The 13,234-nt window shown below is 45.6% G+C and overlaps 1 protein-coding gene across 1 annotated transcript in view; it reads left to right on the top strand.

The window, feature by feature from the left end:
* The window catches only part of LAMA3 (laminin subunit alpha 3), a 216,580-nt gene that overhangs the window by 68,230 nt on the left and 135,116 nt on the right, over window positions 1–13,234 (top strand). The window contains exons 11-12 of the mRNA XM_058676778.1: window positions 102–164; window positions 7,514–7,648. Coding sequence (XP_058532761.1) covers window positions 102–164; window positions 7,514–7,648 — 198 coding nt within the window. The remainder of the gene's footprint in view (window positions 1–101; window positions 165–7,513; window positions 7,649–13,234) is intronic.

Raw genomic sequence — 13,234 nt, 5'->3', positions numbered from 1 at the left:
TGTCGTGTGGCGATTTTTAGTCTCTTCCTGCTTAGTGCTACTTAATGGTTTACTCTATTACCTCTTTTTATCATTTTCTGTATTTTTAATACATTTTTTAGGAAATCCCAGTTTTTCCACTCCTGTTTCAAATCCAGAAGATCCAGTTGCTGGGGATATAAAAGGTAAATGAAAGATCTTTTGGTTTTCACTTCAATGAAAATATTCTTTGCGTCTTTTCCTGCTTACTGTGCACTCTGCCAAACCCAAGTTCAAATCCTCGTTCCTGAGGCAGGGTGGATGCATTCTTTATTAGAAATGCAGATTTATAGAGAGAAGGAGAGACAGAAAGATCTTCCATTTACTCCCCAAGAGGCCACAATGGCTGGAACTGAGCTGCTCCAAAGCCAGCAGCTTCTCCTGGGTCTCCCACATGGGTGCAGGGTCCCAAGGCCTTGGGCTGTCCTTCACTGCCCTCCCAGGCCACAGGCAGGTAGCTGAATGGAAGGCAAAGCAGCTGGGATGCAAACTGGCACCCAGATGGTATCCTGGCACATGCAAGGTGAGGACTTTAGCCACTTAGGCTATTGCACCAGGCCCAGGGTGGATGATTTCTAAAGGACCGGCTCACTACCTGTCATTCTCTACTCCGGCTTGTTGGGAGGAACAGGCTGGTGTGATGATGAGAGCTGCTGGAAGCAGGCACTGTTCTAGTTGCTTCTTGTTTCCTTTGTGAAATTAGAAGCCAGGGGAAGATACAAGAATGGGAAGAGGTCTTGGAGCATGGAGCAGATATATAGCTAACGTATCAGAGAAAGCATCGAATGAGTGTGGGGTTGTTGGACAGCAGAAAGGATGTATTCGGTGTTGTTTACACTTCCACCAGGCTTTATTCCTTTATTCCTTTACCCTCTCCACTTTCTGAATCTGCTAGCGAACCACAACACAGCACAGTGCAGCTGTAAATGTGACCCACTGTCTTTTGCCTTCACCACACTCACAGGCACTCGAAGAAAGCAGCTATGCCGGCCTCAGTGTGTGGTCCTCTTGGCACCTATGGTGGGATCTTGCCCATGGTGGGTGTCAGTGGATGTTTCCTTAAATGTTGTTAATGCACTAGAACGGAACTCTGCGTTGAAGCCTTACTTACAGCTCTGAATGTTCCAGATCTCTTCTTTTCTGTCTGTCCGTGATCATCCATCCCTCTGTGATCCTGCTTCTTTTCCTCCAGTGGACTGGTGCAAATGTCAGAAAGAGAAATGTAATTGAACTTGAAGTTCAGATGTCTGTTGCAAAATCAGGGAAGACTTGAGACTCAGCCTCAAGGACAAGATGTTTTATTGACTGCAATTAGGTTTACTTGGGATTTTGCACAAATTGCTACTTAATTTAGTTTATTAATGCTTTAAAAAAAAAAACCACCCAATTGTGGCCTAACTGGCAGTGAATTTTAGAAGCACAAAGAAGTCAACTGTCAGAAGACCTACAGCCCTGGACTGTACTGGCTATCCTCTTGTTCTTGAGGACTTTAATTCTTCAAGGTCCATTCAAGTTTCCATGTCCTCTGATACAGTAGTTTCTAATCAAGGGTGTGTCTTGGCGTGTTTTTGATTTTATATGAATTTCTGTCAATCACCCCAGATCTTCATTGAGATTTCCAGGGTAAAACAGAGGATTTGATATTTTGTTTCTTGTTAAGATCTGTTGCCTTGTAAGTAGAAATTCCCATGTAGTGGGTGGCAAATCTTGCTGTCAAGGCTCAGTTAGTAAATATTTATGGCTGAATAATCTGCGGCAAATATTCAAGTTTGCTATTGTGGTGTAAAAACAACCACAGGCACTGTGTAGATGAATGAGCTTGCTTGGGTTCTAAGAAAGCCTTAATTATTAAAACAGGACAGATCTGGGCCTAAGGCCACAGCTGACAGACCCTGAGATTTCTGGGTGTGGGACCCCACACCCAGACAAGAGTGCTTGGGCAACAAATGCCAATCTGCAGCCAAGACTGAAAACCACAGATCTAGAAAATTCACATCTTCAATACCAGACACTGGAAAGTGAGGAAAGAGAGAATACAGAATGCTTTCAGGGTTTTCACTGTATTTCATGACCCTAGATATTCTTCAAATTTTCTAGGTTCAATTGATCACTTATATCTGCTTGAGAGTTACAAGGCTACTTCAAAATGGTCTTGGGAAAATGGAATTAAAGTTTATTTTGGCACACAAAATAGTTTTTTTCATACTATATGTTTCCATGAATATTTTGTGGACCCTCAAATTGGATAGATGCATCTTCAAAGGCCAAGGACAGGTACCCAAAACAAAGAACAGTGCTCTGCAAAGCCAGCAGGTGCAGTAAGACTCCTTTGTCATGAAAAGACTTTCCTTTTTCGTGGAAATTGAGACAACCAGGGAAATAATTCTGTAAAGCAGCCCATTTAGATGGAAGACAGAGAGTTGAAAGAGAGTGGGTTTTGGTTTCCCCAGTCATTATGTCAGGAGGAGTTGTTCACCATTGTCAGTCGTAGAGGAAGGAAGGCGAGAAGGAGGGAGCTTGGGAGGTCTTCCAGAGTGGAAGAGGACATCTGAGTGAGACTTGGAGCATCAGTAAGAGTTATCCAGGCCTAGGGGCAGTGAGAGAAGGCATGAGGATAGCAGGGGGCAGGAGGGATGAGAATCCCCAAAGAAGTAGAAGGAGTTAGAGGTAGGACCTAGAAGATTAGGAGAAAAGTCCAAGTGGCAACTGGACTTGGATACACAGGTTTGCAAGGCACAGCTGTGCCTTATCTAAGGGGGCTAAAGATACTGCACAACTGTGTACTTAAAGCAATTTGATGGCAGGTAATAGGAAAATATCTTGTGGGAAGGGTATCTTTATCTAACTTGTGCAAGGGTGCCATGTGGGGTGCTGGCAGCTAGAAAGGTCCAGAAGGAGCCTCCCTGTGTATGAAGGCATTGGATCCCTGCTGAGAGGTTTAAACTGGGGAGCATTGTGGAAAGGTTGGGGTTTGAGATTGATGATCACTCTTAAGCATCAACTTTGGAAATGAACTGGACTGGACCAGGTAGGGTGCGGCCAAGCTTCCTTGGGAGCCTCACAGAACAATCCAGTTAACCCCAAGGGAGGTCCTGAACACTCGCTGGGAAATTACTTTGAGATATGAAGTTACTTCAAAAAATGTCCCAGAGGGGCAAGCATTTGGCCCAGCAGTTAAGGCACCCATGGCTCAGGTTGGAGTACCTGGGTTTTAGTCCTGGCTTTGCTCACAACTCCCGGCCATCTGTTAATGTGCACCTTGGAAGGCAGCGGGTCATGGTTCAAGTAGTTGGGTCCCTGCCACCAGGTGGGAGACACAGGGGTTCTGGGGTCACCCCGATCATTGCAGGCATTGGCAGAGTAGGCCAGTGGATGGAGTGTCTTTTAAAGAAACACAAATTTGAAAATTTGGGGGAGGGGTGGAATTTTAAAATCTTCATATATACATAAAGGTGTTTTTGCAGTTCATGCATCAGTTCTTTCATAGTATGCATTTTCCTTGAACATTTGAAGACCTTGTGAATCACCATGGTCCACTGCTGAGGGTGGGATGCCTTGCTTGCTTTGTGAATTGTAATCCTTTGAAATCTGAATGCCAAGGCAAAGTTCAAGTTTCTCACTGGATCCCAATGCTTGATTTAATGCCAAGAGTAGCTCACCATGAGATAATCCTTTTGGTCCTGGTGTTCTAAGGCCGTGGGCCATGGAATTGGGTCTTTGTAGGCAGCTGTGAAGGAGGCACAGGCTGGGGCCTATGTCAGTCAGGCTTCCCAGTTTTCTGTCATCAGGAATGTGCCCTTGGTCACTTCTGCAGGGAGGAAAAGCTTTGTTCTTCCTTGCTATGTTTTGTGGTTGGGACAGGAAGAAACTATACAGAAGTATTTAATATTTTACATGTCGGTTGGCGTCTTCAGAAGGAAAATGAAGACCTTAGGAAGCCATTGGGCCTAAAATCTCATTTCTCAGGATTCACAGGATTCTCAGGATACCTATGCGCATATGGAAATGCTGTCCATTGCTCCATCTTTCCCACTGAGGAGGCTCAGCTCTTACACATGCACTCCATGGTCAACCACAGATCCTGCGATTCTCCCCATGGTTAAAATTCTGAGTCCAGCAGTTCAGTTAGGGGATCCCCAATGAAACCTTATCTGAAGTGATCCCAGACCTGACTCTTGTGTCTGCTTGTCAGTATGGGGTCCAGCTTACTCTGTCACCCATATCAGCCATTGCACACACTTGCAGTTGCAATTGTTGTGTCAGTTCTGACTCCAGCCCCATCTCTTATGTACACCAGCCCAACCCTGCCCACCACACACTTGACCCTCACTTACACCAGCCAGGAACTATAGCTTAGTCAGGGTGACCCCAATTATCCCTACCAGGCCCTCTCCCAGCCTTGTGGTTTCGGTGTCTGCCAATATGTGCAGCGGACTCGACTAGTCTGTCCCAAATCCCGCTCAGCTCTCATAGATGTCAATGGGCATTGAAGCCTAGCTCAGCCCAATGAACCCCACCATTCAGCCCACACTCCTGATGGTAGGTGCTACTGCCTGTCTAGCAAGGCCCATACTCAGCCCTGCTTCTCATGCTCACCAGTGGTAGTTGCAACCCATCAAAGAGGTGCCCTTTTACGCCCACTCCCAGCTTTGGATCTTGCACTTTCTAGGTGGTTCTGCAGTCTAGCTTGATGGGATTTGCCCCAGTCCCAACATTTGCCAGCTGATGCTGTGGCAAAGAAAGAACAGCCCAGACAGGCCAGCTTAAAGTACCTGCCGCATATGTGTGACTCAGGTGTAGGGGCAGACCAGGCTGGGCCAGTTTATAACACGCACTGGCAGATTTGAGAAACAGGAGGGGGTGCAGGAAGGGCCAGGTTGGGCTGCAACACCAAATAGTTCACATTAGGGCTGGGACTAGGGGCTAGCTGGGCTGGACTAGGCTGCAGCACCTAGCATCATGAGCTGGAACTGAGGACAGACCGGGCTGGGCCAGGCTACAGCACCCACTGGCAAATGTCAGCTGAGAATGCCATTCCACAGGGGAGTTCCCCAAGCTCCCCACCAGGCCCACCCCCAGACCCAGATCTCACAGACCCAGACGGAGTTCCTGGCTGATGTAGCCATTTGGGAAGTAAACTAGTAGTAGGTGGAGGATCTCTTTTTCGCTCTGTATCTTCCTCTCTGTCACGCTGCAGTTCAAATAAATAACTTTTTTAAAAATAGGAGATTTGGGCCCAATACAATAGCTCATGGCTAATTCTTCACCTTACATGCACCAGGATCCCGTATGGGTGCTGGTTTGTATCCCAGCTGCTCCACTTCCCATCCAGTTTCCTGCTGTGGCCAGGGAATGCAGTAGAGGATGGCCCAAAGCCTTGGGACGCTGCACCTGTATGGGAGGCCAGGAGGAGGCTCCTGGCTCTTGGCTTTAGATCAGCTCAGCATCAGACATTGTGGCCTTTTGGGTGTGAACCAGAGGATGGAAGATCTTTCTGTGACTCTCCTCCTCTCTGTATATCTGCCTTTCCAATAAAGATAAATAAATATTTTTTAAAAATGAGATTTGTTTGACTATATATTAACATAGGATTACTATGTATTAACATAGGATATGCTTTAAACAGATAAGATTGTTACCTGCTTGTATTTTTAGTTTAGTAGAAGGAGTACTCCTTTGGAATCAAGCCGACTTAGATTCAAGCCCTAACTCCGCCCTTCCTGATTGTGTGCCCTTGGGCAAGTTAATCAAAGTTGCTAGTTATCTTTTTGCTCACCAACAAGGTCCTTGTGCTTTCATTTTCTCAGCTACATATAAGAGACATTGTTCCACTCATGATGAAGACAAACAAAGGTGCTGTACTTTTGGACAAATCCATAGCTTTGTGTTGAGAAATCTAATGTGGAGGCCTGGGGTCTATGTATCCAGTCTGCTGGGTGTTTCTTTTGTCTACTCCCATATGATACATCACCTACATTGTTGTGGCTCACAACTTCAGGGTTATTTCTTTCAATGATGTTGGCTGGCTGATTTGGCTCATGGCTCTACAGGAGCTGGGATCAGCTATGGCCACTGGATGTTTCTCCTATGTAGGTATTCATTCTCCAGGAAGGAAAACTATGGGTTCCTCCCAAGATGGCCTCAGGACTCCCAGGTAGCAGGAGCAGAAATAGGAGAACTCATGGCGATGTGGGCTCAGAAGTCACAGGGCAGCATATCCACCTCTTTCCCTCGTCATTATGGAATGTTGTCCCATAGATCTTTCCAGTCATAGGCTAATTGTATGTGACTCCAAAGATTAATGTATTGTGAAAGGTAAATAGAGCCAATCTAGAGCAGGATGGGGAAGCCCTTGTGTGCACATGGGTTTGGGGGACTTTCTGTGGAGCTGAATCAGAACTGACTCCCAAAGGGCAGGAAGGAGCCAGCTGTGCCATGGATCAGGGTAGGTGTCAAAGCCAAGTGGTTGGAGGCGTCGCAAGCAGCCTGGCTCCTGGGAAGCGAGACAGTCTGAGGGAGGCCCACAAAGCCACAGTCTTGCACAGGTTAAGTCTGAACTAATGTGAGTGGTTTTTTCCTTTCAAAAATGGAAGGTGGAGAGCCAGTACAGTGGCTTAACAGGCTAATCCTCTATCTGCAAGTATTGGTATTCCATAAGGGCAACAATTTGGGTCCTAGCTCCTCTATTTCTGATCCAGCTCCCTGCTTGTGGCCTGGCAAAACAGTAGAGAATGGTCCAAGTCCTTGGGACCCTACACCTATGTGGGAGACTTGGAAAAGAGGCTCCTGGCTCCTGGCTTTAGGTTTTGAATGGGCTCAGCTTTGGCCATTGTGGCCATTTGGGGAGTGAACTAATGAATGAAAGATCTTCTCTCTTCTCTCCTTCTCTCTGTAAATTAACCTTTCCAATAAAAATAAATAAATCTTCTAAAAATGGAAGATAGAAATATTTCATACAAATTACCATTAGATGGAAATAAACTGACATTTTACTGCAAGAGGCTCAGAGTTGGAGGGAAGAAAGGATCTGAAGGTAGTAGATGTTGAACAATTGTCACTGGCAAGTTGATGCCTGACCCTAGATGTTTTTAATGGTATCTTTGGCTTTTCTTGAATATTAGAAAAACCTACTTATTTGCATCTTATTTAAAAAACACACACCACGCACAGAGAAATTTTTTATCTGCACTCCTGTTGCAAGCCAAAGCCAGGAGTGAGGAACTCCATCAGGGTCACCAATGTGGATGGCACAGACTCAAGTTCTCGGGTCTTGCGGATCAGAAACCTGGATCTGAAGTGGTACAGCCAGGATTTGGACCAGGCACTCCCATTTGGATTGCATATGTCCTAAGCAACTTAAACCTCTGTACCAATTGCCTGCCCCTGAATATTTGTTTATTTCTCTCAATAGCTAGTCTTCTGGGTTAAGACTTTTATAAACCACACATAATTAGTAAACTGTGGAGACCCCCCCAATGTGTCTTGTGTTTCGCAGGGTGTGACTGTGACTTGGAAGGTGTTCTCCCCGAAATCTGTGATGCCCAGGGAAGGTGCCTGTGCCGCCCTGGGGTGGAGGGCCCTCGGTGTGATGCCTGCCGCTCTGGTTTCTTTTCCTTCCCCATCTGCGTAGGTAAGTGAGCAAAACTTAGCATGCAGATCATCACTTTTCCAAGATAAACTCTCCCAAGGAAAGGCAGAGCCTACTGTATTTCAGGATGAGCCATGAGGCCTATAGTTGAATTAGTCCCTTGAGTGTGTGTGTGTGTGTGTGTGTGATGCATGACTTGTCCTATCCGGACCTTGTCAGCTCCTTAATCTTGATCTTCCAACCCCTCCTCTTCTTCTCCCTAGTGGTTGGGTGCATGTCTCCTGGAATTTAATTACTGGCTCTGGAGTTCAAGTCCTGGCTCTGGAGAGGAGCTAGTGACTGAGTAGCATTAAGCGACCTGTCAGGTAGACAAGAGAGGCAGACAGGGCATTCTAGGGAAGGGAACAGCATATGCAAAGCCACAGGTCCTAGAACCCACAGACTTCTCCTTCCATGTCTGTTTTGTAGCCTGGCGTCTCATCTAGTAGGAGTTACAGAGGGGTGGGGACAGAAAGAGATGATGTCTGGCTCTGTGCCTAGAACATGGTGTGTAGTTGGTATCGGACAGATGAGCAAAGAATGAATTTGCCCAAGTTCTTGCTTCCCTTTCTGGCTTGTCCCTATCTGCTATTGTTTTTGCCCACTGCAGATGATGTTGTAGGGGAAGGGAGATGAAAAAAAGAGGAGTGAAAGTAAGCCACTCCAGAAAGGGTCTAGTTATAAACAGGAAAGTTGTCAGAGGCAATGAGAGGCTCACCTGAGACATGAAGAGTTGGAGTAGTGAGCTCTGGGCTGGACTTCCAAGGAAGCTTCCAGTGGGATGGCGAAGTTTGAAACCCATACATCCATAGCGCAGCCCAGGGTCAGGAAGACCATTGTCTACTGCCTCTGTGGTATCTCTGGGTGCCCTGGACGCCACATGACAGAGTTGCATCCTGATCAGCTGGGAAACAGCCATCTCCTTGCTTCCCATCTTTTTAATGTTGCTCCAAGTCTTTTAATTGGCAAGCTAGACTCCAGCTCCAAGAGAATCTGGGAAGCACTGCTGTTAGTTTTCCAATCGGAACACAGGAGGATTTTGTGGTAGTTATGGAGTAATCTCATGTACAAGGTCAGCCACATTAAGGAATTGTAAATTGGGAAACAAGAGTGGGGAAGACTCTGTTGAGGCTGAAGGACAAAGCAGTGATGAGCAAGGGCTATACTCTGCCAATTTGGGTGAGTTCCTTAACTTTTCTGTGCCCCAGCGTCTGAACAGTGCCACCTTTATAACATTGTTGTGTTACATGTAAGCTGACACATGAAGGTGTTAGGGCTAGGAAGCATTTGCTTATGCATTAGTTATTATTCTTTTACTCCTCCTTCTTCCCCTTTCCCTTCTCTTCCTCCTCCTCTCCCTTCTCCTCCTCCCATCCTTCCTCCCCTCCTTCCTCTTCTTCCTTTTTCTTCCTCTTCCTCCTTCTCTTTCTCTTCTTTCTTCTTCATTTGTATACTTTTCTCTAGGTCACTTGAAGGGCCCATGGTCCAGTCCGGGTTCACTCCCTGTGTGGTTTATATGGCTGTAGGTCATACTCTGCAGCCTTCTTTTTCCTCCTGTCTCCCTACTGTGCCCCGTTCATTGACTGCCTTTCTCTTGCCTTCCTTTCTCAGCCTTCACCAGAGGAAATACAGAACATCCGTAAGCGCATCAACTACTTGTAATGGGAGTACTAGAAGGAGACAAGGGAGAGAAAAAGGATAGAGAAATAATTGAAGACATAATAACTGTAGCAAACATGGTGGCATTGTAGGTTCAGCTGCTGCTGCCTCCCATGTTGGACTGCTTGTTGTGAGTCCTGGTTTACTCTGCTTCTCATCCAGTTCCCTGCTAATGCATCATGGTAGGCTGCAGATAATAGCTCAAGTGCTTGGACCCTTCCACCTTCCAGTAGATAACAATAAGTATTTAAAAAAATGTTAAAAGATACAATGATTGAAGACATCTTCAGTTTTACTAAAATGAATCTCTATTCCTATCTTCAGTGAACTGCAAGCATGATAAGTACACCTACAGGTAGCCACACCTAGATGCATCATAATTAGCATGTTGAAAAACAATGACAGTAAGTATCCTGAGAGCAGAGAACGAAAACTGACTCGTCCTGTGCATGTGTCCTAGTTGTATATAGCAAAGAAATTTTTCCTTGAATTTAAAATCAAATACAAAGGAAGTATTTTAAAACGTACCCATATCACTCTTTTTGAAAATACCATTGTAGTACTAGCCCCAAATCCAAGGCCAACGCATCACCTTGAAGATTTCCTCAGGAACTGTCCAGAGACCCGTTTCACCATTGTTGAACTCTCAAAGGCATGTGGGAAGGCTGGGGTGGAGGGTGGGTCAGAACCCTGGCAGGTCGATATCTACAGAGAACACTGTACTTGGAGACCCTTCCCTGTTCCAGGAGAGAGAGAGAGCAGTGCTTATCCCCTCCTCACCTCCACGGGGGGGACTAAGTGAGGTGGGTGATGACAGAGGTGCCTGGGAGTCAGATTCATCTCAGAAATCCAGAATCTGGGAGCTGGATGTCTCCTGCTTGGAAGCAGAGCAGAGAGTGTGCTGGGATTGGCCTCTACTTAATGTGATGAGGCAAGAAATGTGTGGGCACCTACTATGGTCAGGTGGGGCAAGTTAGACAGTCTTGGTTCCTTTCCAGTAGGTCTGTCCAGGAGTACTGGGAGACTCCACTCCAAACAGGTAAGATTTCTGTCCAGATAGATGTCTGTTCTAAAATACATGGGCATTTGACCTGCTGGCTAAGATATCTGCATTCCATGTGGGAGTGGCTGGGTTGGATCCCAGGGCCTAAAAGTTGTTACCAGGATTTACTTTTTTCCATCATTGAGCTGTGCTGGCTTGTATGTTGTCTTCACCTTGCTACCAGCTGGATTGTGTCCCTGCCAAGTCATGTTTTTGAATGACTAACACAAGTATGTCAGGAACTGATAAAACTTTCATCAGGTCACAGGGTGGGATTACGATCCATGACTAGGACTAGTGGCTTTATAAGAAAAGGCACTGGGGGCATGCTCTTGCTTTCTCTGCACTTCTGTAAGGACACAGTGAGAAGGGAGCCTTCCATCAGGTAGCAAGCAGAGCCTTAGTATAAGCTGAATCTTCCGGCATCTTGATCTTGGACTCTCAGCTCCTGAGACCGTGAGAAAAGAAATTTCTGTTGTGTAAGGCATGCAATCTGTGGTGTTTTCTTGTGATATGCAAGCAAGCTAACTACTGGAGAACTTTCTAGGTTCAAGAGTAGGGGACAGGAGTGTGCTTTCCTCCAGAGCAAGACTGGCTCTGATGACAGCCCATACACACATCTGCATCAAGCCTGAGCCATGGAGCCCAAGGTTGTAACTGGCCAAATCTGAGTCAGCCTACATGCATAATCTGGGAGTGGAGTCCACACATCTGAACAGCAGGAATGAAAAAAAAAAAAAAAAAAAAGGACAAGTTCCCTCAAAACAAAACCGGGATGAAACAACCAAAATGGGATAGCAAAAACCATCAGTAAAATCTCAGCTTCTGAGAAAGCTTAGTTATCCATAGTGGCCAATCTTAGGAAAAATTAGGAAAACTTCTGAGATTCAATCATAGAAGCGTTCTTCTTAGGGTAACACTTGGAGCAGGTCTTGCATGCAGTGGCTGAGCTGTTGCTTCGGGGTGGGGAGGGGGTCGCCTATTAGGAGTGCCTGGCTTTAAATCCCAGCTCTTCTTCCAATCTGGCTTCCTGCTAATGTATATCCTTGGGGTCACGGATGATGGCTCAGGGACCTGGGATTCTGCTACCTACAACGAGGCCCCAAGTGACTTACAGGCTCCTGATTTCAGCCATTAATTTTTCTTTTCTTACGGCTTCGCTTTTTTATAGCTTTAAAAGTTTTCCAAAAAAATCTTCTTGAAAGAGAATTTTTAAATATTTCTAACAGTTCTTTCCAACTGCCATCCTGGACTTATGTTTTGCATTAAATGAATTTACTCCAGACTTTTCTCTAAGAACAATGCCACATTCTTCTCATTTTGGCTTGCATCACTCAAGTGCCCTGTAATTTTCTTTTTTAAATGTGTAAGTCAGTTCATAATCATAAGACCAGACTGTAGAACTGTGCATACATAAATCAAGTTTATGTCTCTGGTTCTCCTCTTGGTCTTTACAGCAACGGTTCTCTTAGTTTACTTGGCTGTTTGGGAGGTAGTTTTGGCTTCCATTTTCCCCTCTCCAGTCCTTCATTCCTACTTTTCTCTTTTTATTTCCCTGTTCTTCATTTTTCTCCTTCCTCTTTCCCTTCTCCCTCTGTCCTTTCTTCTTTTCCAGTGTAATTTGCAAAGTATCCATTGATTATCACTTGAGAGACTACAGGGTGGGAAAAGGGAACCCAAAATCATCCCCTGCTATGGAATAGGGTACCTTGAAGTTCAACTGCTCCCAAACCTCAACAATGCTAACTCAATCCAGGGCCCAGAACTATTCCCAACAGAGGTTGCTGTAGACTTGGAGAGGTGATAATAGATTCTTCCTATTACAAAATGTTAGATTGAGAAGTGATTGAAAGAAAGGGCTTCTTTAAGTTTAAGCAAAGGGTTTTATTCATCAGAGGAGAGATTCTGACCACTCACTGGTGGGATATGGCCTGAGACCACTTCTGCATGGCGGGGTGACCATGTGAGGGAAATGGCTGCCCAAGGTATACAGCACTGGTTATATAACTTAGGTGCAGTAGAAGGGGAAAGGTAGCAAGTCCTCTTTGCACTTGCTTGTGATGTGTAGCACTGGGTATTCATCATGGCGGTGTTGACCTTCTGTGCAGAGACAAGGTTAGGGTAATCTGGCATGCCAAACATTCTTGGATGGGAGTGTCAGCTTGGTGTCGGTAGGGTGCTGGAGTCACTTCTCAGCCCAACCTAACATAAAATAAGTTTATAGGAATTTTCTAAGGAAAGATCTATGGCCTTTACCCTGTGAGCATAATCTCAAGACGAGCGCAAGGGCTCTAAGCTGACGAGAAGTGGTTCTGGGGAAGGCTCCCAGCCTTTGCATGGGTGAAGCCAGGGGGCAGTGGGGAGCACTCTGAAGCTGAGGTTTGTGAAGCTGTGCCGTGGATTGGCTCTCCCCTTCATAATTCAGTGTTTGTGTAAGGGAACACTGAGGTGGAGAGGTAGAAAGCCTTAAGCTTTTTTGTGGGTTTAACTTACCCAAGATCCAGCTCTAGAGGAGTAAACTGTGATAAGTCAGCCTTGTGGCTTTGACTGAAGAAGGTGTCAGCACACTTTCCTAGCAGAAGGGAAAGTCCCACAGTCATGAGCAGTAAGAGCACTTCTTAAACAATGAGGGTCTCTATGCCACTAGTAACTTACTTTGTCTATGTAGTTTTGCCTTACCTGTGAGCAAGTTATTGACAAAGAAGAGGTTAGCATTAATCACAGTATTAGTTCTCTCCCAGTGATATTGCAAGACCCAGTGCGATGATACCTGTCATAAACCTGTTTGTGGATGGACCTCAAGAAGGGTTTCCATAGTTGCTCATACTCTCCATTAACAGCCATGATTATGGAATTTACAGTGAATTTGGGCTGTATTTAATGCTGAA

This window comes from Ochotona princeps, chromosome 18 (genome assembly GCF_030435755.1).
Source record: "Ochotona princeps isolate mOchPri1 chromosome 18, mOchPri1.hap1, whole genome shotgun sequence".
Classification (NCBI taxonomy): Eukaryota; Metazoa; Chordata; class Mammalia; order Lagomorpha; family Ochotonidae; genus Ochotona; species Ochotona princeps.
This window is presented reverse-complemented; position numbering and strand designations above follow the sequence as displayed.